The sequence below is a fragment of the Chiloscyllium plagiosum genome, chromosome 25 (assembly GCF_004010195.1).
Source record: "Chiloscyllium plagiosum isolate BGI_BamShark_2017 chromosome 25, ASM401019v2, whole genome shotgun sequence".
Classification (NCBI taxonomy): domain Eukaryota; kingdom Metazoa; phylum Chordata; class Chondrichthyes; order Orectolobiformes; family Hemiscylliidae; genus Chiloscyllium; species Chiloscyllium plagiosum.
In genome coordinates, this window is record NC_057734.1 from 30,135,628 (window position 1) to 30,161,922 (window position 26,295).

Below are 26,295 nucleotides of genomic sequence, written 5' to 3' on the forward strand. Positions count from 1 at the left end.
TTGGTTCCAATGTGGACAATGACCTCCTGCTGGCCCCTCTCCCCTGTGAGAATATTCTGCACCCTCTCTGAGACATCCTTGATCCTGGCACCAGGGAAACAACACATCATTCTGCTTTTTCCCTGCTGGCCACAGAAACGTCTGTCTGTACCTCGGACTACAGAATCCCCTCATACGTTGATCTCTTAGGAGCCGACATACCCCTCGTTGCATTAGAGCCAGTCTCAATACCACAAACTTGGCTGTTCGTGCTACGTTCCCCTGAGAACACATCAACCCCTACATTTTCCAAAACAGCATACCTGTTTGAAATGGGTATATCCACAAAAGACTCCTGCACTAGCTGCCTACCTCTCTTACCCTTCCTGGAGTTAACCCATCAATGTGACTGTATCTGAGACTTTCTTCCCCCCCCCCCCCCCCCCCCTATAACTGCCATCCATCAAATACTGTTGCTGTTGCAAATTCCTCATCACTTCTATCTGTCTCTCCACCTGATCCACTCGATCTGATTAAGATTTGCATCCAACAGCATTTATGGCAGATATAATCTGCAGTAACCCTTAAACTCTCTCTTTAAACTCCCACATCTGACAAGAAGTACATATCACTGCAAAGGCCATTTTTGCTCCTTTACAATCTACAGACTCAGAAAATAACACCGTCTTATTCCTCTATAAACACTGCCCCAGGTTAAATTAATAGCTATGGCATATATTTTAAGTTTAATCAAGAGACTTATCTCCAAAAACATAATCAAGAAAGAATCCACTATACTCACTACTGCAGCCTTTCTCTTGGACAGACTTAAAACAACAATTAACTTATCTGTTTCTGTGCTGTGAACTTCGCCAACTCTGCATGTCATAATTTTGTAGCTTGACTTAAAAACAAAATGATATTATGCTACCGAGACTTAAAAATCTAAATGAATCAGCCTAAACATCAAATATAGTAGCTCACTTTTATGGCTTACTTTTATGCTTCCTAAGCTATTGCTATAAAAATATTTTGTGAGGTATAGTGATTTTGGAATATAGGTTTTAATTTGGCAGGATATTGCTCAGTAATAATTCAACATCTGTTGTGCTTCTTGGTAAGAAAGTGTATTTACATCTACAGTTATCTAGCTGATGAAATTGTGCAGGCATATTTTTGGCTGTTCAGGTTGAGACAGCTAAGTGGTGGAAGATTTACAAGTGTCTTCAATTTTGAAATATTTCAGATCAATGCACACTATTTTTATTGCATGTATTGCTTTAAATTAATAACCTTTGTCAATCTTACAATTGATTTTTAAAAAGTTCTATGTTTGAACTGAGTTTTATACTTTTTGTAGAGTTTTTGTAATCTTGCAGTTTGCATGGGAATGTTAGCATGTCGTCTCAATGCAAGATTTTGTCACCAGGATTCTCTGCGACAGTAGTGCTATCAGGACTATTAATAAGCCCTTCGGACCATTGGTTTCTAGATTTTATTCCTGATCCAAGTCAAATTATTTGATCTCCATTAGGGCAGTAATTGTCACTTGGCTTTAATATCTTTAGAAAAGTGTTAGCCAGAGTTCCAATTCTATATGGTATTATACTGACCTCTGCTGGAAAATGGCTATGTCGATGTTGGACGAAAACAGGATCAAGTTTAACATAAAATGATTAACACAATATACCATGTTAAGTAATCTTTCAATGCTCTCTGTCTTAAAATTTATACTGGATGAATGATCATAAGGTACAGCCTCTCGGGGTTGTTGGCACCAGTAGAACAAAACCGAAAGAATCAGCCCAAGGCTGTAAAGGAGAAAATATGTAATTCTGAATCAGATTTTGAAAACTGAGATTTCATATTATACTCTACCATTTATTACTGTGCCATGTTGCTGTTCCTCTTCTAATAGGAAACACATCAGTTAAAATGCTAATTGTCTGTATTTAGCATTTAGATTGAATTGTGGCTATTCAAATTATCTTAGTCTTTGATCCAACCTTCAAAAAATAATTTATTATTATTTCAACATGGTAATTTCAGTATCCTAGACTGGACGGACTTGAAGTTTTTCTGGGCAAGATTATCCATTTGTTCCAGTTTTATGGTGTCCACTCATAATCACTCACTATCAACTGTATTGAAGCTGCACAATGGTTGTCAGGGAGTTTGCAACCAAATTGACATGCATTCGAATCCATTGCCAGTAGGAAACGGTTAATTCTGACTCTTGTTGTTGGGGTTTCAAATTTTATTCTTTTGTTTGAGAAAATTTGTGTGCTTCTGGATAGGATGTATCATAGGCAGAGATAACAAAAGTTATAGCTTTCAGTCTTGAGATATGTAGTAATGCCAGAGGACGGACTGACTGCAAATTCTCCTGTTCAAAAAAGAGAAGAGGTGTAAATGTGACTATTACAGGTCAGTCAGTCTAACATTAGTGATGGGAAAACTGTGAATCACAAGTAATTGATACTTAGAAAATAGGGGTCCATAAATGGTAGTCAGAATGGTTTTATTGAAAACAAATTGTATTTAACTGTTTTAATTGAGTTTTTTGAAGTAAGAGACGGTTGAGGAAGATAGTATAATTGATGTGTGGGGCTTTCAAAGGCATTTGATAATCACATAATAGATTTGTTAGCGAAGTTGAAAATCTCGAGGGATTACAGAAGGAATAACATTCAGGATACAAAATTGGCTAAGGGGCAGAAAGTAATGGTGAACAGTTGCTTTCAGTCTGGAAAAACATTTACATTGATGATCCCTTGACATTAGTATCAGGACAATTGCTCTGTTTTGATGTATTTGAGAATACCAAGCATAATTTCTAAGTTTGCGCTTGACATGAAACTTGCTACTATAAGAAATAGTGAGGAAGGTTGTATTGATGTATTGGGCAGGTACAATTTAATACAGAAAAGTGCAAAGTGATTCATTCCTTTTACAAGGAATGAGGAAAAATAGGATATACTGAATCGTATAATTTTTTACAGGTACAGGAATATTTTAAAAATGTAGAGTTGCCATAGCTTTACCAGACCATAAGGCTGCGCTCTCGATAGAGAAAGGTGGTTCAACCTGAGGGTCACCACACCTCAGGTGAGCGGAGAGGTTGAGAAGGAAAATCCTTCACGATAACCTCAGCAAGTGCGGCAATATAAATTAAGGGTATATGTACTCAAACTTTTGAAGATGATAGTTTGACTTGAGAAGCCTATTGGAAAACATATCAGATCTTAGGCTTCATGTACAGAAACACAAAATTGAAAAACAGTTATGATATTCCTTTACGTACCAATAGTTAGACCTCAGACAGCGTATTGTGTCCAATTTTGGATACCATAATTAGGAGTGATATCAAGGCGATGGGGAAGGTGCAGAATAGATTCACTAGAATGGTACCAGTGTTTAAAATTCCTGGTAGAATTGATTCCCTTAAATTTAAAGTGTAATTTGATAGAAGTGTTCAAATTGGTTTGATAGCGTAATGAGAAACTGCTTCAAATGACAGAATGCTTGGTTACCATAGCTCACAGACCTAAGGTATTTGGTAAAAGAACCAGAAGAGAGATGAGGAGTTTTATTTGTACAACTGAATATTATCACATTGAATATAATTAGATTAGATTCCCTACAGTATGTTGCCAGATTCAGTGATAATTTTGATAGAACTCAACAATTAATTCAAGGCAAATGTCGTGTAAACTAATAGGAAAAAATCAAGGGGATGTGACTAATTAATTTAAATATATTTTCTTCAAAAGCTGACAAAGGCCAGTGAGCTGACCATCTGCTCCTGTGCTGTATTGTTCTGTGTGTTGATTACAATAATGTGTGATTAGTGCAATTTCTGAATCACCTTTTCTGTACACACAAGTCACCCGATCAATCAGAATTTATGAAATAAACCCCAAATACACCATCTAATCTTTGAGAAAATAGTATCCTCTTTGGATGATATTTGTGTTTTGTTTTGCAGAAAAGGGAAAGAGGGAACAACGCTGCTTAATGATAAGATGCACATTGCAAAGCAAAGGGAAAGATATAATGCCTACAGTATAGTAGTTGAAAAAGCACCAGTAGAAGACGGAGTCCAGTTTTATGCAGGCAACTATGATGATGAATATGATGACACTTATGATGGCAACCAAATAGGAGCAAATGATGTGGATTCAGATGATGAACTAGTCAGTAGAAGGTAGGATGAACAAGTTGAATTTTTCCTGAATTTATTTTACTATTAATGTTTTTACCTAACTGAACATACTGTTATGACTTTTAATCATTATACTTTGACATTTTTACACAATTTTAATATTTATGAGCATTTAAACGGGCATTGGATAGGCATATGGAGGATAGTGGGCTAGTGTAGGTTAGGTGGGCTTGGATCGGCGCAACATCGAGGGCACTGTATTTTTCTATATTCTGTTAGTAAGGTGCCCTTCTCATGTAAAATTCCAGCACCATATTTATTTGTCTCTCTGTCAAACTTCTGAAAAGTTCATAAGTAGAAATCAGCAGAGTTCCTAAAGGCGTGTATTAAAGTGCATGGGAGAACTTAAAAAGGAAATTAGGAAAGCAGTGTGTGCAGGAGAAAGTCTTAGTGAGTAGAATAGAAAAAAAGCCAAAGGGTTTTTTAAGATATACAAAGAGCAAGGAAATAACTGGAAAAAAGTGGAGACTGTAGAGGTAATGTATATGTGGACTCAAAATATGGAAACACTTCTCCATGAAAACTTTGTTGGTCTTTATAATGAGAAAGGACAGTGCAGGTATAGAATCAGGATGGAGGACTGTTAACGATTACAAGAAATTTAACATAGTGAGAGAGAAGGTACTAGTGGGTTATGGCAGCTGTGGATAAATCTGCAGGCCCAAATGGTGTATCCCAAGCTGTTGATGGAGGTAAGGGAATGGATATTAGGAGCCCTGGCTATAATTTTCTAATCTTTTCTGGCCATGTGTCTGATAAATTTGATCAGTTTTTTTTAAAGAGGTAACTAGAAGTGATTTTTATTGTCTGCATGGACTTTATGATAAGGTGTTTAATGAGATCCATTATGGCAGACTGGTAAGAGCCCATGGCATGTTGGAACAAACATTTGCTGAGAGAGCAGGAAGCAGGAGTGATGTTGGAGTCTTATTTCTATGATTGGAGTCTTATTTCTTATAGGGTTCTGCAGGGCTCAGTAATGGGGCCCTAGCTGTTTGTTGTATACATAACTGATTTGGACTTAATGTCAAGGTTACAAATAAAAGTTCGTAGATGATATAAATATTACAAGGGTGATAAGTAGTGAAGAGGATAGCTATAAACTGCAGGAGGATGTCCAAGGCATGCTTGAGTAGGTAGAGCAATGGCAAATAGAATTCAACCTGGAAAAGTGTAAGTTAATGCACTTATGAAGGTCTAACAAAGCAAGGGATTATGCTATAAATGCTAGGACCCTTGCAAATTACTGAAGACCAGAGGGTCTTTGGTATGCATTTTACAGATCCCTAAAGATAGCAGTGTGGATAGATGAGGTGGTTAGGAAAACATAACGAGATACTTACCTTAGTAGCCAAGGCATAGAATACAAGAAAGGGCTATTGTTGGAACTGTTTAAAATGCTTATAAAACCACAACTGGAGTGCTGTGTAACCTTCTAACCTGGTTGTCACATTATAGGAAGGATGTGATGGTATTAGGAGGTGCAGAGAAGATTTATATTCAATTTGTTCATGGGATATGAGCATCACTGGCTGAACCAACATTTATTAACCATCTCTAGTTGTCCTGGAGAAGACAGTGGTGGGCTGCCTTCTTTGAACTGCTGCAATCCATTTGGTGGAGGTAGACCTACAATGCTGTTAGGAGTAGATTTGACTCCGGGACAGTATTGGAATGACTATATTTCCAAGCACACTGATGAGTGACTTTGAGGGAAATGTGAGAGTGTTGGTATTTATTCTTCTAGTCCATCTTGTTTGTGGGTTTGGAAAATGCTGTCTAAAGACCTTTGATGAATTTCTGTAGCGTATCCTATTGATTCTACACACTGCTGCAATTGAGTGATGTGCTGGAGAGAGTCAAAGCTTGTGGATGTGGAAAAGATTATGGGGAAATGAGTAGGAGAATGGCGCTGTGGATAGTATTTTGTGAGCTGATATCTGCATGAGCAGTCAGTTGGTACCTGTACTATAAAACTCTATATTCGGATATATTTTTCTCTAGATAATTTCATTTCCTACAAAGTATCTGCAGTAATAGTTTAATCTGAGATATAAGGTGTGTCAAGTTTATGTCAATTAAAATCAAGGGTACACTATGATATCCCAAAGCCAGTGTATTACCCAGTGATATCAGAGTATTATTTGCCTTGTGATTTTTACCCCAGATATTTTAGACTTGTGGTAAAGTTTATGTTTGCCGATGAAACAAATCATGTAAATAAAGGATATTGGGAAGAAGGTTGAATATTAACCATGGATTTGATGGGCTAATTACTTTGCTTTTGAGAGCAGATTGAGAGGCTGTGAATGCATACTTAATAAGCAACAAACAAAATTGGAGATTTCAATAATTTTGTTAAATTTGTACAGTACAACATGGTTCTAGTGAAAGCTGTCAATCTTGATTAGCTAATATTAGCTCTGTCTTCTCTGGAATCAAGAGAGGTCATGGTAGATTTGTCCAGCCTGGATGAGGAGTTTTGTGTTCCTATGGTAGTATAACTGTTGAAAGGTGTCTTGGCTTTTGAGAATATAGGGGCTTTTTAAATATGAACTGAGAAATTTGTAACAAGAAGTGTGAAGTTTAATGTTGTGAGACCTTGGGATGTTCAATTTTTGTATAGATATTGTTTTTGTGCATGTTCAAGAAGTACAAGTGATTTGGCAGTGGAGTTATAGAGTCATAGAGATGTACAGCATGGAAACCGAACCTTCAGTCCAACCTGTCCATGCTAACCAGTTATCCCAACCCAATCTAGTCCCACCTGTCAACACCCGGCCCATACCCCTACAAACCCTTCCTGTTCATATACCCATCCAAATGCCTCTTAAATGTTGTAATTGTTCCAGCCTCCACCACTTCCTCTGGCAGCTCATTCCATACACGTACCACCCTCTGTGTGAAAAAGTTGACCCTTAGGTCTCTTTTATATCTTTCCCCTCTCACCCTAAATCTATGCCTTCTAGTTCTGGATTCCCCGACCCCAGGGAAAAGACTTTGTCTATTTATCCTATCCATGCCCCTCATAATTTTGTAAACCTCTATAAGGTCACCCCTCAGCCTCCGACACTCCAGGGAAAACAGCCCCAGCCTGTTCAGCCTCTCCCTATAGCTCAAATCCTTCAACCCTGGCAACATCCTTGTAAATCTTTTCTGAACCCTTTCAAGTTTCACAACATCTTTCCGATTGGAAGGATACCAGAATTGCGTGCAATATTCCAACAGTTGCCTAACCAATGTCCTGTACAGCCACAACATGACCTTCCAACTTCTGTACTCAATACTCTGACCAATAAAGGAAAGCATGCCAAACGCCGCCTTCACTATCCTATCCACCTGCAACTCTACTTTCAAGGAGCTATGAGCCTGCACTCCAAGGTCTCTTTTTTTTCAGCAACTCCCTAGGACCTTACCATTAAGTGTATAAGTCCTGCTAAGATTTGCTTTCCCAAAATACAGCACCTTGCATTTATCTGAATTAAACTCCATCTGCCACTTCTCAGCCCATTGGCGCATCTGGTCAAGATCCTGTTGTAATCTGAGGTAACCCTCCTCACTGTCCACTACACCTCCAATTTTGGTGTCCTCTGCAAACTTACTAACTGTACCTCTTATGCTCACATCCAAATCATTTATGTAAATGACAAAAAGTAGAGGACCCAGCACCAATCCTAGTGGCACTCAACTGGGCACAGGCCTCCAGTCTGAAAAACAGCCCTCCACCACCATCCTCTGTCTTCTACCTTTTGAGCCAGTTCTGTATCCAAATGGCTAGTTCTCCTTGTATTCCATGAGATCTAACTTTGCTAATCAGTCTCCAATGGGGAACCTTGTCGAACGCCTTACTGAAGTCCATATAGATCACATCTACTGCTCTGCCCTCATCAATCTTCTTTGTTACTTCTTCAAAAAACTCAATCAAGTTTGTGAGGCAGGATTTCCCATGCACAAAGCCATCTTGACTATCCCTAATCAGTCCTTGCCTTTCCAAATACATGTACATCCTGTCCCTCAGGATTCCCTCCAACAACTTGCCCACCACTGAGGTCAGGCTCACCGGTCTGTAGTTCCCTGGCTTGTCCCTACCGCCCTTCTTATACAGTGGCACCACGTTTGCCAATCTCCAGTTTTCTGGCACCTCACCTGTGACTATCGATGATACAAATATCTCTGCAAGAGGCCCAGCAATCACTTCTCTAGCTTCCCACAGAGTTCTCGAGTACACCTGATCACAGATCCAGCACTTCCTCCTCTGTAATCTGGACATTTTGCGAGATGTCTCCATCTATTTCCCTACAGTCTATATCTTCCATATCCTTTTCCACAGTAAATACTGATGCAAAATACTTATTTAGTATCTCCCCCATTTTCTGCGGCTCCACACAAAGGCCACCTTGCTGATCTTTGAGGGGTCCTATTCGCTCTGTAGTTACCCTTTTGTCCTTAATGTATTTGTAAAAACCCTTAGTATCATTTTCTCTCTTAAACTGTTTTAATTGAATCTAATTTTATTTAAATAGTCAATGGTTCCATTATGTTTCTTTCACTTCATAAATTTCCTGGTTACATGTTTCTAGAATAAGAAAATTAAGGCAGAGTTAAAATTGGGCACCTGCAGTTGTGTAATTCTTCAGAATTCTTTTGAGGAAGTAACAAGCATAAAGGGGAAAGACTGGTTGTAATATATTTGGATTTTCACAAGACATTGATAAGGTACCACGTTCAGGCTACTTAATAAACTAAGAGCCCATGATGTTGAATAGATGATTGGCCAACTGTAGATGACAAAGTTGGGGTGGGGGGGATGCAGATTTCAGGATGGCAACCTGTAAATTGATGTGCCACAGGGATTAATTATTTACATACGTATAATTTTTTATATATACCATGTATAGATGATTTGGAGGAGATGGATGAATGTATTATCATCACGTTTGCAGGTAACACATAGGTGGGAAGGTAAGTGGTGAGGATGGCACAAAGTCTGCAGAAGAATATAGATCCGATGTAGCCTGGGAATATGTGAGGTTCTGTATTTGGCTGGAAGTATGGAGGAGCTGAATATTATTTAAATAGAGAATGGCTGCACAAATAATTTGAAAGTCCTTGTGCATAAATCGCAAAAGATTAGTGTACTAATAGGGAAGGCAAGGACATAGAGTTTCAGAATCTGAGGAAAGATGTACTGGCATTGGAGACAGCTCGGAGAAAGTTCACCAGGTTGATACCAGCTATGATGGGTCTATCGTATGAAAAGAGTTGTTTATTCATTTATTGATTGACACGTGTATTTTATTATAAAATGCAGTTCGGCCTGTACTCATTGGCATATAGAATAATGAGAGGCAACCTTGTTGAAACGTACAGATTCCTTAGGAAACATGACAGGATAGATGAAGAAAAATTATTTGCCCTGCAGGACAGTCTCAGACCAAAGGGCATAAGGTCAGAATAAAGGATCACCCTGTTAAGGCAGAGATAAGGTGGGTAGTAAATCTGTAGAATTCTTCTCCACAGTTTGTATGGTGGGGCAGACTCAATTGCCTGTATAGTCTACTGTATTGTGGTCTTAACCATGCTTTTATAATATATTAATTCAGCTGGTTGTTTTTCACCTTCTAGATAGGATTTTTAAAAATGGACAAGTGTATTATTTGCAATGTTAATTTCACAAATAAAAGTATCAACTACAGACATATCATAATTCACTGTTTTTCCAAGACCATTTACAATTCCTCGAATCTTAAGACAAAAAGAGGATGAGGAGGAAGATGATGATGAATCTGAAGAGGAAGTACCAAAGGTAATCCAAATCAATAATGATATCTAATACATTGGGATTTGGCTCGTTTATGGAAGCCAATATGTACCACAGTATTTTTTATTCAGAAATATGTTTTGCTAAAGGAGGATGGTTCTCAGTGGAATTTCTTTTAAAATCCTAGGACTTTATGCAGTGTTTATGACAATCTGCATTAAATTGCTACAGGTTGTACTTACAACTGAAAATCCTTTGAAACCGTTGTTTCTACGCCTGAAACTGTCTCCCCTAATCATTCCTATTCAGTGGGTTATTTGGGAAGCCTATCATACAAAATTTTGAAAATTTCATTAATTACTTCACTTGATTGCTGATTTCATGTTTATAGTACATCTATGTTTTGAAAGTCTGAATTTCCTTTTAAAATATTTATTTCAAAATTATTTTACTTGAAATCTGACTTGTTCCTCTTGTGCAACGGTTTAAAAAGAAAAGTTCTTTATTACACAATTGAGATTACTTTTCTTCAAAAGTAGTCACTTCTTTTTACAATCATGCTGATGTGCAGATTAATCTTTGCTTCAATTTTGTCCATTTGGCTAAAATGCAATGCAGTATAAATCTTTCCCATTCTGTGAAAAAATACTTTAATCTTTGAAGATGAGGGTGTAACAAGAGTCATTCATATTCATTTTGTTAAATTAGTAATTCACTTGGGAGAGGCCATATTACTTTACTCTTTTCTGAGGGAAATATCTGTGAACAGAGAAAAATGTAACTGGTAGTCTGTTGTCATTTCTAATTTTTAAAAGAACGTCAGTGAAGAATCACTTGTCCAATTTCTTCCAATATCTTCGGCACCTTTGCTAGTACTCGTCATTGTTATTACCATCTCATGCACATTGAACCAATAACTTTATTGTGGTGTCCTGCCAAAATACTTATAAAACTGTTTTTTTTTAAATACCTCTGTGGCCTAAATCATGATCATATTTGACTGTGCTGACTATGAATGTAACTTCAGGTTGGTCAGTCAAGTATCAGTGTTCATTCTTATATCAATTTCACTCTAAATAAAGCCATTATGAAGCATGTCTCAAAACTAATGATGCTTATGAAAGTTGTCTAGCAAGCAACCAAAGATCTATTTTTGTTCATATAAATAAGATTATGCCAATATTGAAAATAGAGAAAAATGTAACGATGTTGTAATTTCTAGGAGGAAATTCCAAAGAGAGATCTGTTTGTACAGGACCCAGCATTGCTGAGGGAAAGAGCAGAGGCAAGACGTGCTACCTTTAATGCCAGAAGAGGGTAAGAATCTAAGCAATAAGAATACTTTTATAAACATTTTGAAACAGAATTGCTTAGTCACAAGTCTAGATGTTATAAACTTATTAATCTGTCTTGGCTCTTGATTATTCTTTCTTTAACTATACTTCGTTGGTTCTAAGTCCATTTCACATGTGAATATCTGACTGTCAAAGAAGATAACAAACTAGCTATTGTCCCAGGGATAGGTATGAATAATAGCTTCCATTATTGGCTTCAAGCTCCTGCGGGCACTGATTTACAAGTCAATCTTTTGCATTGGACACATCCATCTCCATCGGTCAAGGTTATTCAAAGATGCTAGACCATTTAAGTTTAATACTTAAAATCCTGAAACTATGTTTATATAAGCAACATTTAGCTTAACCAAAAAAATCCAGCTTAATTCTGGTAATTCTTTAAATACTTTGGGATGTATATCTATTAAGTGTGCGCAAAGGGAAATGATTGCATCTCCTTGCAGGGATTACTAGATGTCTCATTTGCACTCACACATTGTTGCTGGGAAGTCTGGATTAATGAATAGCATTTAGGAAATTCATTGTGTAACACATTAGAAATCCAGTTCATTCCTACACTGCCTTTCCCATATTTTTCTCCTCCTCCCCATAATTATCCAATTGTGACTAAATAAGTATAGTTGATTTCTCTAATAGAAGAAAAGCGATTGTCTAACTTGATCAATTAACTGCTGTCTAAATGTATTGCTTTACAGGTTCAAACATGACAATAGCACTGTTCTGGGAAATGCAAGGGGCCAAGGGCAATCAAAAGAAACACTAATGGAGAGAAGAAAAAAAGAGGCTAATAAATCCCTTCGATCTAATCATAATCGGCGATCACTTGCAGATAGGAAGAGGAACAAAGGAATGATTCCATCTTAATTTTATTCACATTTTCCCTCCATCACAAACATGCTTGCCTCCAGTGGCCACTTCCAGCTAGTAAAATTTCCTTTCTCAAGCAAGAATAGCCAAACGTGATGAACAGTAAGGCATATCCATTTTTCTCCTCAGAAGAAAAAAGTTAAATCTCTGAAATATTTCGCCTCATAATTTCTCATGTCAGTTGGCCAATTTGTCTTCTGTTGGTGTGCAGTTTGAATGAAAAGTCAAAACAACTGAAATAAACATTGATACAGTTAGATTATCAGCTCTTGCATAGCTGGAGTAATCATCTTTTGCTTATTTACTGATACTGAAATGGAGTTGCTGAATGTTGCAGTCCCTCTGCTTATTTGGTTATGCTCGAGTCTGCCTGCAATATATTTAACACCTCTAAACATTATCACTGAACTACTGCAAAATCTAGCAACTGCGTTGATTGAAAGTTTGTTTTAATGAGAAAAGATATTTTTTGAATGTTTTCTTTTGGTGTATTACCAGAATTTTTGGAGCCCCCAAAAAAGTTTCCATACATCTTGCTGTCTGATCTTTCACTGGTATTGTGTGCTGTGATGGGTTTGCACAACTTGACCCAATCAGCCTAGGTGTCTGGACAACTGAAAACATCTTAACCATTTGCTTCATGATTTATTTTAGAGAAGATATTGATGCAGATACATGGCAGAGCACATTTGCATTATGATGACATCATTGAAATGTGAAAGCAAAAATGAAATTAAGGTTGAAATAGATTTTTCCTTGCTGTGGTTCTGTTTGCCGAGCTGGAAGTTTTTGTTGCAAACGTTTCGTCCCCTGTCTAGGTGACATCCTCAGTTGGAGGCTCCCAAGCACTGAGGATGTCACCTAGACAGGGGACGAAATGTTTGCAACAAAAACTTCCAGCTTGGCGAACAGAACCACAGCAACGAGCACCCGAGCTACAAATCTTCTCTCAAACTTTGAAGATTTTTCCTTAAATTGAGGATAGTTTCAGCACGCAGACTGTAGATAATGTTCACAGGTCATAATTTTTAACTCTTTACTGTTGAGGCCACAGCAGCATCAGAAACATCACTTATATAGTGCACTATTGCTTGTTTTGCACAATCTTGATTCCTTTTTAGTTTGGAATAATTACATAACCCACTGTCTTTACTTAAACCAATTTATTAGAGTGCAAGTTAAAATATCTAATATAAATGTTCATGAGGAATTTTCAAATAAAGACAGCCATTGGTCAGTGTGTGGCAGTTTTTCTTTTTTCAGTTGGTATTTATTTTCCAACCCTAGATGTCCTGAAAAAATGGATTGGCTTGGTTAACCCTCTTCACAGGCCATCTAAGGCTTAATAATCATTTATTCAGATTTCATTGTTACGATGTCCAGCAGAAAGTAGATCTATAGCAAACAGTTGCCATATCTTTAAAAAAAATTCGCTAATTCAGAGGAGGATGCTGCAGGGGTACAAGAAAAGACTGAGGTATAGAAACTAGATAGAGCAAACATACAGGTAGTTCTTGTATAAAGCATGTTTTGGCAGTGTGATTTGGCTAGAGAACACTTACCTCTTTGCAATAGCGCAATTCCAGCAGCGACCATTTTGCACACTTTGTCCTGCACATGCACCAATGTCAGCTGCCATCAGAACATGAGAGGTATAGTACTATACGTTGAGCAGCCTCATCTCAAACATGCCTCACAGTGCCAGAGACGCGGGTTCAATTCCCACCTCAGGCAACTGTCTGTGTGGAGTTTGCACATTCTCCCCGTGTCTGCGTGGGTTTCCTCCGGGTGCTCCGGTTTCCTCCCACAGTCCAAAAATGTGCAGATTAGGTGAATTGGCCATGCTAAATTGCCCGTAGTGTTAGGTGAAGGGGTAAATGTAGGGGGATGGGTCTGGGTGGGTTGCTCTTCGGAGGGTCAGTGTGGACTTGTTGGACCAAATGGCCTGTTTCCACACTTTAAGTAATATAATCTAATGAATGTTCATTGCTTTCCTTCGGATACAAGAATATTTTTGTATAATTCCTTCAGGACTGCATTACTCTTATACATACTATTTGCCTTTCTAATTTATTCTTGTACCTTCATATCACACAATCTACTCCTAAATTATGCATCTCCATTTTTGCAAAAAGAAAATTGACAAGAATGTCAGCAAGAAGCATCATGGTGATAAAATTGCAGATGGTGAATGCAAAAGAAAGACTATAATGCTGGAAGAGAAGCTAAATGTTATAAAGTGTTTTGAGCGTAAGGAAATAACATGTTATATAGCTCGCTTAACAGGAAGGACAGAGTCGATCTTGCGCACCATTAGAGGCAATGCTGAAAAGATTAAGGCAATCAGTGTTGCTGGAACAAGTCTGAGTGCCAGCAAATCTGAGCGGTCATGGCTAAAGGAACTTGAGATGGAGCGGCTTCTAAGTGTTGGGATAGAAAATAAAACAAAAATGTAATCTGAGACAACCTTTCTCACCACAAAAGAGAAAACCTTGTCCATTTATTAAGATCTAAATAAAAATACTGAAAATCATGCAGATGTGCCTGCCTTTAGTTCTAGCAATAGTGGTTGGCTGGTTTGAAGAACCGTTATGCATTGCATTAATGTAAAGTTAATTGGTGAATCTGCCTGCACAGACTAGGAGCGTACGCTGGCATTTTCTCCCGTAGTCCAAGATATTAAAGGATGTGAACCATCAAAGGAGCTCCCAAAAATCAAAGAGCATTGTGCTACCTTTGCAACGCAGGTTGGCTTTGAAGAAGTGGAAAGCAAGGATATTGAAGAGCTGCTTGAGTCCCACTGCCAAGACCTAGCTGATCTATAACAGCTTGTCACTGACAGGGAAGTAGCATCTGGAGATTAAAAAAAAATATCCAGGATGCAGCACCACAAGAGCCTTTCACTTCTCTTTTCTATCCTGAAGGAAAGTTGAGAGGCAGTTGCAGTTCTTGGAGGACAATGATTACAATGCAGAACGCAGCAGGGTAGCAGTTCATTCAATAAGGTATCATCTGGCACCCAATGAACAGCTTCTTCAAGACAGAAGAAAAGGGCAAGGCAGCAAAATTTGGATGTCTTTTTTAAACCAATCTCCAAGAAATGGTCAGAAGACAATAAACCAAAGCCATCCACACCTGCAACCACAACTGCAGATGATGATGTTGACCCTCTGTCCTTGTATTAACATTTTTTTCAATGTAATGTTTAAATTTACTTTTGTTTCATGAATAAATATGAATTAAACCTTCATTCAGGTTGTGCTATACTTTGTGTTAAGCTTTGGGTGATTTTTGCTGGTCTGCCCCTTATTAGTAAATTTTCTAACCCATCCTTCTATGCCCTCATCCAGGTCATTTATAAAAATGACAAACAGCAGTGGACCCAAAACAGATTCTTGTGGTACACTACTGGTAACTGAACTCCAGGATGAACATTTCCCATGAACCCCCACCCTGTCTTCTTTCAGCTAGCTAATTTCTGATCCAAACTGCTAAATTACCCTCAATCCATGCCTCCATACTTTGTGCAGTAGCCTACTGTAGGGAACCTTACCAAACACCTTACTAAAATCCATATACACCACATCAACCGCTTTACCCTCATCCACTGTTTGATCACCTTATCAAAGAACTCTAGGTTTGTGAGGCATGATGTTCCTTCACAAAACCGTGTTGATTATCCCTAAACAACTTATTCCTTTTTAGGGTGCAGGTTTGCTCGCTGAGCTGTAGGTTTGATATCCAGACATTTCATTACCTGGCTAGGTAACCTCATCAGTGGCGACCTCCAAGTGAAGCGAAGCTGTTGTCTCCTGCTTTCTATTTATATCTTTCTTCTGGATGGGGTTCCTGGGGTTTGTGGTGATGTCATTTCCTGTTCGTTTTCTGAGGGGTTGATAGATGGCATCTAAATCTATGTGCTTGTTTATGGCGTTGTTGTTGGAGTGCCAGGCCTCTAGGAATTCTCTGGCATGTCTTTGCTTAGCCTGTCCCAGGATAGATGTGTTGTCCCAGTCGAAATGGTGGTTTTTTTCATCCGTGTGAAGGGCTATGAGGGAGAGGGGGTCGTGTCTTTTTGTGGCTAGCTGGTGTTCATGTATCCTGGTGGCTAACTTTCTTCCTGTTTGTCCTACGCAGTGTTTGTGGCAGTCCTTGCATGGAATTTTATAGATGACGTTGGTTTTGTCCATGGGTTGTACTGGGTCTTTTAAGTTTGTTAGCTTTTGTTTGAGAGTGTTGAAAGCAAGAGACAACAGCTTCGCTTCACTTGGAGGTCACTACTAATGATGTTACCTAGCCAGGTAATGAAACGTCTGGATATCAAACCTACAGCTCAGCGAGCAAACCTACACCCTAAACCTCAACCTGAGCTACAAACCTTATTCCTTTTCAGATGATTATAAATTTTATCTCTTATAACCTTTTCCAACACTTTACTCATAAGAGGTAAGGCACACTGGTCTATAATTACCAGGGTTATCTCTTCTCCCCTTCTTTAACAAGGAGACATTTGTTATCCACCAGTCTTCTGACACTACTCCTATAGACAATGACGACAAAGACCAAAGCCAAATACTCTGCAATCCCCTCCCTGGCTTCCCAGTGGATCCTAGGATAAATCTCATGCAGCCCAGGGGACTTGTCTATTTTCACACTTCCCAGAATTATTAACACCTCCTCCTTGTGAACCTCAATCCCAATTAGTCTAATAGCCTGTATCTCAGTATTCTCCTCAACAACATTGTCTTTTTCCATAGTGAATACTGATGAAAAATATTCATTTAGCACTTCCCCAATCTCTTTGGACTCCACACACAACTTACCACTACTATCCTTGATTGGCCCTAATCTTAATCTAGTTATTCTTTTATTTCTGATATATCTTTAGAAAGTTTTAGGGTTTTCCTTGATTTTATCTGCCAATGACTTCTCATGTCCCCTCCTGCCTCTTCTTCGCTCTCTCTTTAGATCTTTCCTGGCTAACTTGTAATTCTAAAGTGCACTAACTGAGCCTTCATGTCTCATCCTAACATCAGCCTTCTTCTTCTTGACGAGATTCAACTTTAGTAAACCACAGCTCCCTTGCTCGACCACTTCCTCCCTGCATGACAGGTACATTCTTATCAAGGACAGAGTATCTGTTCCTTGAATAAGCTCCACATTTCAATTGTGCCCACCCCCTTCAGTTTCTTTCCTCATCCTATGCATTCTTAAACTTGCCTAATCTCATCATAATTGCCTTTCCCCTAGCAATAACTCTTGCCCTGCAGTATATAGCTATCCCTTTCCATTGCTAAAGTAAACATAATTGAATTGTGGTCACTATAACTAAAGTGCTCACCTACCCCCAAATCTTAACACCTGGTTGGATTCATTACCCAGTACCAAATCCAATGTGGCCTTGCCACATGTTGGCCTCTACATACTGTGTCAGGAAACCTTCCTGCACACCTTGGACAAAAACTGAACCATCTAAAGTACTTGAACTATAGTATTTCCAGTCAATATTTTGAAAGTTGAAGCCCTTCATAACAACTGCACTGTTACTCTCATTCCTATCCAGAATCAGCTTTGCTATACTTTTTTCTACATCACTGGAACTACTCAGAAGCCTATAGAAAACTACCAACAAGATGACCTCTCCTTTCTTATTTCTAACCTCAGCCCACACTACCCCAGTAGACGAGTCCTCAAACGTCCTTTCCGCCACCGTAATACTGTCCTTGACTAATAATGTCACACCTCCCCCTCTACTACCATCTCTGAAACATCTAAATCCCAGAACCTGCAACAACCATTCCTGTCCAGCTGTATCCATGTTTCCAAAATGGCCACAACATTGATGTCCCAGGTACCAAGCTATGCTGCAAATTCACCCACCTTATTAAGGATGCTCCTGACGTTGAAGTGGACACATTTCAAACCACCTACCTGCTTGTTGGTGCACTATTGCAACCTTGAAACCTTATTTCTGACCTCACTACTCTCCACCTCCTTGACACTGGAACTACAGTTTAGGTTCCCAACCCCCCCAAACCCCCATGAATTGTTTAAACCCCCCTGAAGAGTATTAGCAAATGGTTCCCCCCCACTTGGGAGACAACACACCAACCGTGAGTCTCTCTTGTTCTCACAACACCTCCTATTTGTCCCTTTAACTATGGAGTCCCCAGTGACTAATGCTCTGCCCTTTTTTCCCCCTTTCCCTTCTGAGCAACAAGGACAGACTCTGTACCAGAGACCTGTATCCCATGGCTTACAACTGGCAAGTTGTTCCCCCCCAACAGTATCCAAAACTGCATACTTGTTATTGAGGGGAATGGCCACAAGGGTCTGCCAGTTCCCTTTCCAACCCCTGACTGTAACCCACCTGTTGTCTTGTACCTGAGATGTGACTACCTCTCTGTAACTCCTCTCAAATAACCCCCTCCACCTCCCGAATGATCTGAAGTTCATCCAGCACCAGTTCCCTAACTCAGTTTGAGGAGCTGGCATTGAGTGCACTTTCACAGATGGAAGTCAATAGGGACACTAGTGGTGACCCTTGCCTCCCACGTTCTGCAGGAGGAACATTCAACTGCCCTTACCTCCATTCTCGCTATTCTAAATTCCCAAAAAGACCGCTGAAAAATAAAATTTAAAAACTGGTTACCTTACCAATCCGGCACACAATTCTTTTTGTTGGTAAGAGGAGGAGGGGTGGGAGACAGTACCTAAGCAGTGTTTCAGGTAACGGAACCGCCCAAATATCTTACTTCACTGCTCAGCATGCGCTCTCTCTATTCATGAGGTAAGTTTTTAAATCAGTGATTCACCCTACGGCAGCCCTCTGGTCCTCGCTCCCACTCTGCCTGCTGCTTAACGCATTTAGGTAGGCTCATTGCATACTTTTAAGTTACAAACCTAAACAGTTTTAAAAATCTGGCTGTGATTTTATAGCACATGCTAATGTAAAAAGATGCCAATAAATGAAAGCCACATTACTGGAAGCATTTTCACTTGTTGGCATATTTTTACATTAACCTGTGCCATAAATCCATGACCTTACATTTTGAGATATGCTACTTCTATTCTAGGTGGCTATTCTACCTTACAGAAAGTGTTTTATAATTAAGCACAATGAAACAGGGTATAAAAAAAGTCAAAACAACAGCACTTTTAAAAGGGAGAAGAACAGACAAAGGAAGCATGTGGTGAGGTCAGTGCAGGAGAGAGGGAGAGAGAAAAAGAAAGAAATCCACATAGCTAATTGACAGAGTTAGCAGTCACTGCCTTTGCTATTGAATTCACGTATCCCTGGACATCGGAGTGCATCTGGGAAAATTTTAAAAACTGTGAAATTCACAACTGATCTAGGAGGAACCTGTCTGGAAGAGGTTATAGCACAGAAGCAGATAAGCACAGCCTTAAAATAAGTCTGCAGTAGTGAGTAGAGTGGGTTCTTTCTTGATTAAACTTCAAATATAAGCCATTAGTATTAGTTTAACCTGGAGCAATGTTTTGTAGAGGAATACGATAGTGCTATTTTCCTTATTAGAATGATATGCTCTTCTTGTGGGATGTGGGAGTTTAGGGAGAGTTTAAGGGTTACTGAGAATTATATCTGCAATAAATGCTGTTGGTTGCAAATCCAATCAGATCGAATGGATGGGTTGGAGAGGCAGTTGGAGGCAATGAGGAATGTACAAGAGCAGGGGAGTGTGATGGATGGCAATTACAGGAAGGGGGGAAAAGTTTCAGATACAGTCACATAGATGGGTTAACTCCAGGAAAGGTAAGAGGTAGGCAGGTAGTGCAGGAGTCTTCTGTGGCAAATCCCATTTCAAATAAGTACGCTGTTTTGAAAAATGTAGGGGGTGATGGATTCTCAGGGGAATGTAGCGCGAACAGCCAAGTCTTTGGTATTGAGACTGACTCCAATGTAATGGGGTATGTCAGGTTTCAAGTGATCGATCGTGTTAGGGGACTCTAGTCCTAGGTACAGACAGACGTTTCTGTGGCCAGCAGTGAAAAATCAGAATGGTGTGTTGTTTCCCTGGTGCGAGGATCAAGGATGTCTCCGAGAGGGTGTTCTCAAGGGGGAAAGATGGGCCAGCAGAGGTAATCGTACACATTCGCACCAAAGACATAGGAAGGGAAAAAAGGTTGAGATTCTGAAGGCAGATTACAGAGAGTTAGGGAGGAATTTAAAAAGGGGGTCCTCAAGAGTAGTAATATCTCGATTACTCTCAGTGCTATCAGCTAGTAAGGATAGGAATAGGAGTACAGAGCAGATGAATGTGTGGCTGAGGAACTCGTGTACGGGAATAGATTCACATTTTTGGATCATTGGAAGCTGTTTTGGGGTAGAAGTGACCTGTACAAGGAGGACGGATTGCACCTAAATTGGAAGGGGACTAATATACTGGCAGGGAGATTTGCTAGAGCTGCTCGGGAGACTTTAAACTAGTCAGGTGGGGCAGTGGGACCCAGGGATAGTAAGGAAAGAGATCAATCTGAGACAGGTCCAGTTGAGAACAAAGGCGAGTCCAACAGTCAGGGCTGGCAGGGAGAAAGCAGAGAACAAGGTAGGACTGATAAACTGCATTTACTTCAATGCAAGAGGCCAAACAGGGACGGCAGATGAACTCAGGGCATGGTGAGGAACATGGGACTGGGATATCATAGCAATCACAGAAACATGGCTCAGGGATGGACAGTACTGGCAGCTTAGTGCTCCAGGATACAAATGCTACAGGAAGGATACAAAGGGAGGCAAGAGAGGAGAGGGAGTTGCGTTGTTGATAAAGAGGATATTCCTGGAAATACATCCATGGAAGTTATTTGGGTGGAACTGAGAAATAAGAAAGGAATGATCACCTCAGTGGGATTGTATTATAGACCCCCTAATAGTTAGCAGGAAATTGAGAAACAAATTTGTAAGGAGATTTCAGTTATCTGTAAGAATAATAGACTGGGACTGCCATAGTGTTAGGGGTTTAGATGGAGAGGAGTTTTTAAAGTGTGTACAGTATGTGGATGCAAAACCGGACCTCATCTCAGGAAATAAGGCAGGGCAAGTGACCTAGGTGTCAGTGGGGGAGCACTTTGGGGCCAGCGACCATAATTCTATTAGATTTAAAACAGTGATGGAAAAGGATAGACCAGATCTAAAACTTGAAGTTCTAAATTGAAGGAAGGCCAATTTTGACAATATTAGGCAAGAAATTTCAAAAGCTGATTGGGCTGATTAGCAGTGCTAACCACTGAGCCACCAACCCGCTCATAGACCTGTGACAGGAACAGTAATCTGATGAGAGGAAGGTGAATCTGAAAACCAAAGGATTTAAAGCTATAATGTCTCTGAGAATGAACTGCTAATAATGAGAGGTAATTAATAGAACTTACTGCTGCAAACAATTTAAAGATTTGAGCTGTTGCATTTAACATTAATTTTTAGCTTGTACACTTTCTCTTGGAGATAGATTCAGTTTTTAAAAATTGACAGTTTATGAACTCAATTGTAGTTGAGAACAGAGGTGGTATAGAATAATTAACATGATTAGTGAAGAAAAGAAGCTGGAGATTGATCTTGATTTTTTTTACATTTGTTTTGAACTAGTGAGCTGGTTTGGCTGACAGCAATGAATACTTAATGCTGTTTGGATGATTACTGTATACCATATTCTCACATGATTTGATTTTGGAAGGCAGCAGCATTTACGTGTGTGTATTTTTACGTGTATGTTTGCTGCAACATAATGTTCCATGCAAATTATCAGCCTGTCCAGTTTTTAAATCTAGCATTTCAATATTTTAATATCTTTTCCTCCGGGGTTAAATTAATGCAACTTCACTTTAAAAATCAATTTTTCATCTCCACAAACTGCTTAGAAATATAAACAAGATTTGACCATGAACCACATGAAGTGATATTAAGCCGAATGACATATGGTTTGGGCCAATGAGTAGGTTTTATAGTGGGAAAGGGCGACAAAAGGAGAAGATTCCAGATATGGGGACTCAAGCAATGACAGTGATAGCTGCAATAGTGGAAATACTCAAGAGGCTAAACTGAAAGTTTGAACGTTCAAACTCAAGTGTCGCAAGGCTAGGGAAGTAGTGAGAAACAAAACCAAGGAGTGAGGAGTAAACAATTTTGCAAGTGAGACCTCTGTTGACCAATGTAGCTCAGTCCAGAAGGGAGTTAGGTTAGTGATTTATTGAGCAGGTTATGGAGAAAGAAAATTGATTTATTTTTAAAAGGCATGTTACATTAATCTAATCCTGGGGAAAAATATTACAATTCTAGATAAAAGTGGATAATTGATAACTTGAATTAAGAAACAGTGTGTTTAAATGAAAGAAAATCTCACCTCATTCTTGTTAGAAAGTATTTATTTTGTGATCAGGATGGAAAAAATGATTAAAGGCAGATAAATTGTTTAATTTTAGATACATCTTCCAGTAATAATTTTCAACAAATGGGCCCAGCACTTGTACCATTACAGTATCAATCCATGTTTTCCAGGGACTGTTCCAAGACAATCTGATAAAGTTAATGGTCCTGGTCGATGACAGAGTAGTATTGGGCTGTTCAACAGTAGCAACATTCCAGATGGAGAACACCTTGCAGTATTGAGTTCTAATTATTCTTCCTCTTTTTTTTCATAATTGTGCTTGATGTGTTTCCACAACTTCTGTAAATAGAGAAAAAATATTTTACAAATTTCTTACTTCATTTGGTCACTAGTTCTGAAACTTGTAACATGAACCAGGTGCAGCAATGACAAGTAAACTGATAAACTACAGAGTGAATTTAAATCACAATTATTACAGCACAGAAGAAAGCCATTTTCCCATTGTCTTTATCAGTCCAATTAAAGAGCAAACCACCTATTGCAGTTTCTTCACCTCTTTGTAACCCTACACATTTTCTTCTTTTCAGATGATCTAGTTCTTTTTTGAATCCTTCAACTGAACCTGTGTCCACCACTTTCAGGCACTGCATTCCAGATCTTGACCCACTTGTTGTATGGAAAGGTTTTTCCTCATTGTGAGATTTGTTTCCTTTGCCAATTACCTTAAATCTATGCCCTCTTGTTCTGGACCCTTCTTCTAATAGGAATCACTGTCCATACCCTTCATATTTTTGAATTCCTCAGTCTTCTGTTTTCTGAAGAAAAAAAATCTCAACTGCTCCAGTCTAACTATATAACTGAAGTTTCTCATTTCTGGAATCATTCGCATGAATCTCTTCTGCACTGTCTTACTTTCACATTTTTCTTGACATTTAATGCTCAAATCTAGATATAATAGGTCAGTTGAGGCCAAGTGTTTTATATTCAACATTTTTTTGTAAATTCAAATTCAGCAATCAACTGAAAACTTGAATAGGCATCTCAATCATTTGCCTAGTAATATCTCAGTGCGGTACCTTCAAGAAATGAGCTGGCACAACTTTCCCAGCCAACAACTAATGTCACTTATAAAAGTTGCAATATGTGGCTTACTATATCAATATACTAATGGTAGCATGTGCTGTTTGATTTAATGATTTGCACAGTTGGAATCCAGCCACTTTATGTTCATTTTGAGACAGCAACAATGCATTAGTCAGTACATTAACGGAAGGCTGTTTCGGTGGGGGGGGGGGGGAGAAAAAAGTTACTCCAGCGATTTTAGAAGACGAGGATTATAGCACTGAAGTTTGAGGCAAAATTCATTATTAAAAAATACATTTCTGCCTCACCCATCTCTCTCAACACTTCCCCTCCAAGCTTTGACACTGAAGTGTAACGAACAACAGGGAAAGCAGGTAGGTTAGCCACTTTGCAAAAATAAGAGTCGATAATATAAATGAGTAATGCTTCTTGTAGCCTTAATAAGGGGGTGAAGAAAAGGAGAGATTGGGACGACAATATTGACAGTCAGCAGGTTCAAAGCAATAGTTACGATCTGAAGGTGTCAGCAGCCACCCAGAACATCGGAGACAGACAGGCCCACAAAAAAGATGAGATTTTAAGCCTTCAGCCCTCTTGATATTCCTGTGTACCGGAGACGGTCCCTTAATGATCAAAAATCTATCTTAGAACCTTTAAAATTACACAAGAACTCTGCCTCCACAGCTCTGTGACAAAAAGTTCCAAAGACATGGGAAACCTTGTCAAATGCCTTATTGAAGTCCAAGTATAGATCACATCTACTGCTCTGCCCTCAATCCTCTTTGTTACTTCTTCAAAAAACTGAAATCAAGTTTGTGAGACATGATTTCCCACACACAAAGCCATGCTGACTATCCCTAATCAATCCTTGCCTTTCCAAATACATGTACATCCTGTCCCTCAGGATTCCCTCCAACAACTTGCCATCACCAAGGTCAGGCTCACCGGTCTCATAGTTCCCTGGCTTGTCTACTTTTTGTCATTTACATAAATGATTTGGATGCGAGCATAAGAGGTACAGTTAGTAAGTTTGCAAATGACACCAAAATTGGAGCTTTAGTGGACAGCGAATTACCTCAGATTACAACAGGATCTGGACCAGATGGGCCAATGGGCAGAGAAGTGGCAGATGGAGTTTAATTCAGATAAATGCGAGATGCTGCATTTTGGGAAGCAAATCTTAGCAGAACTTATACACTTAATGGTAAGGTCCTAGGGAGTATTGCTGAACAAAGAGACCTTGGAGTGCAGGTTCATAGCTCCTTGAAAGTGGAGTTGTAGGTAGATAGGATAGTGAAGGCAGCATTTGGTATGCTTTCCTTTATTGGTCAGAGTATTGAGTATAGAAATCATCTTTTACTGAACTGTGAAAATATCACTCACTATTTTAAGCTATTTTTTGTTTCTGCTAGAGAGAGAAGAAATGACCAAGTTGTGCAAATTTGAGGAAAACATGTCTGAATAGTACTCGCGATAACATTTAGAAAATAAAAATCAGAAAATAGTAGTAGTAGGTCTTTTGGTCCATTGAGCCAAGCTCCACTATTCAACATGATCATGGACAATCCTATATTTCAATGCCATACTCTTGTTCTTCCCCACATTTTCTCTAAATATTTTCAGTGACTTAGCCTCCATAGCTTTCTGTGGAATTTCACAGGTATACCATCCAAAGTGAAGAAGTTTCCCCCTAACCTAACCAGGGGAAACATCATCCCTGCACCTAATCTGTCCATCTCTGTTAGACATTTGTGTGCTTCAATTAGAACCCCTCACTCTTCAAAACTCCAGTAAACACAAGTCTAGTGAACTCAAAATCCTACCACTGGTGAAGACAGCTGCACAAATATCCCCATCTTCAACAGTGATGGAGCCCAGCACATCAGCACAAAGGATAAGTCTGAAGTTATTGCATGCATCTTTAGTCAAAGTGCTGAATGGACAACCCATTTCAGTACCCTCCTGAAAGGTTCAATTTTATAGAAGCCAGCCTCCAGTCAATTTGATTCACACTACATAATAATCAAGAAAAAGCTGATAATACTGAAAGCCAACAACATTTCTGCAACAGTACCAAAATTATGCCCGAGAACTAACCAAGCTCCACAAATAGAGTTACAGCACCGGCAACTCAAATTTGTCTAGCTATGCCTTGTCCACAAAGAGCAGGATAATCCATGCCAATTGGAATCCTAGCAGGTTACTCTTGATCATAGTGACAGAAAGTCTGGTTGACAGTGTTGGGCTACCCGCATGGGCCCCAGCTATGCCTGCCTCTTCGTAGGGTATGTGGAACAATCCATCTTCCGCAACTACACTGGCCCCACCCCCCATCTTTTCCTTCGCTTCATTGATGACTGTATCGGTGCTACCTCGTGCTCCCACGAGGAGGTTGAACAGTTCATCCACTACACTAACACCTTCCACCCCGACCTCAAATTCACCTGGACAGCCTCGGACTCCTCCCTCCCCTTCCTAGACCTTTCTGTTTCTATCTCAGGCGACCGAATCAACACGGACATCTACTACAAACCAACCGACTCCCACAGCTACCTGGACTACACCTCCTCCCATCCTGCCCCCTGTAAAAACGCCAATTCCTTCGTCTCCGCCGCATCCGCTCCCAGGAGGACCAGTTCCAAAAACGCACAACACAGATGGCCTCCTTCCTCAAGGACCGCAATT

The 26,295-nt window shown here is 39.3% G+C and overlaps 2 protein-coding genes across 3 annotated transcripts in view; one reads left to right on the plus strand and one right to left on the minus strand.

Moving 5' to 3' along the window:
• Positions 1-13,018, plus strand: part of ascc2 (activating signal cointegrator 1 complex subunit 2) — a 57,915-nt gene extending 44,897 nt beyond the window's left edge. The window contains exons 16-19 of one of the 2 annotated variants that reach the window (XM_043715824.1): positions 3,968-4,186; positions 9,929-10,010; positions 11,188-11,282; positions 12,016-13,018. In XM_043715824.1, the coding sequence (XP_043571759.1) occupies positions 3,968-4,186; positions 9,929-10,010; positions 11,188-11,282; positions 12,016-12,184 (565 nt within the window). In that variant the 3' untranslated portion in view covers positions 12,185-13,018. The other variant, XM_043715825.1, reaches the window with a different exon arrangement.
• Positions 13,019-22,546: 9,528 nt separating this feature from the next.
• Positions 22,547-26,295, minus strand: part of LOC122562715 (cytochrome b-c1 complex subunit 9) — a 6,826-nt gene continuing 3,077 nt past the window's right edge. The window contains exon 2 of the mRNA XM_043715829.1: positions 22,547-22,866. Within this exon, the coding sequence (XP_043571764.1) occupies positions 22,816-22,866 (51 nt within the window). The 3' untranslated portion in view covers positions 22,547-22,815. The remainder of the gene's footprint in view (positions 22,867-26,295) is intronic.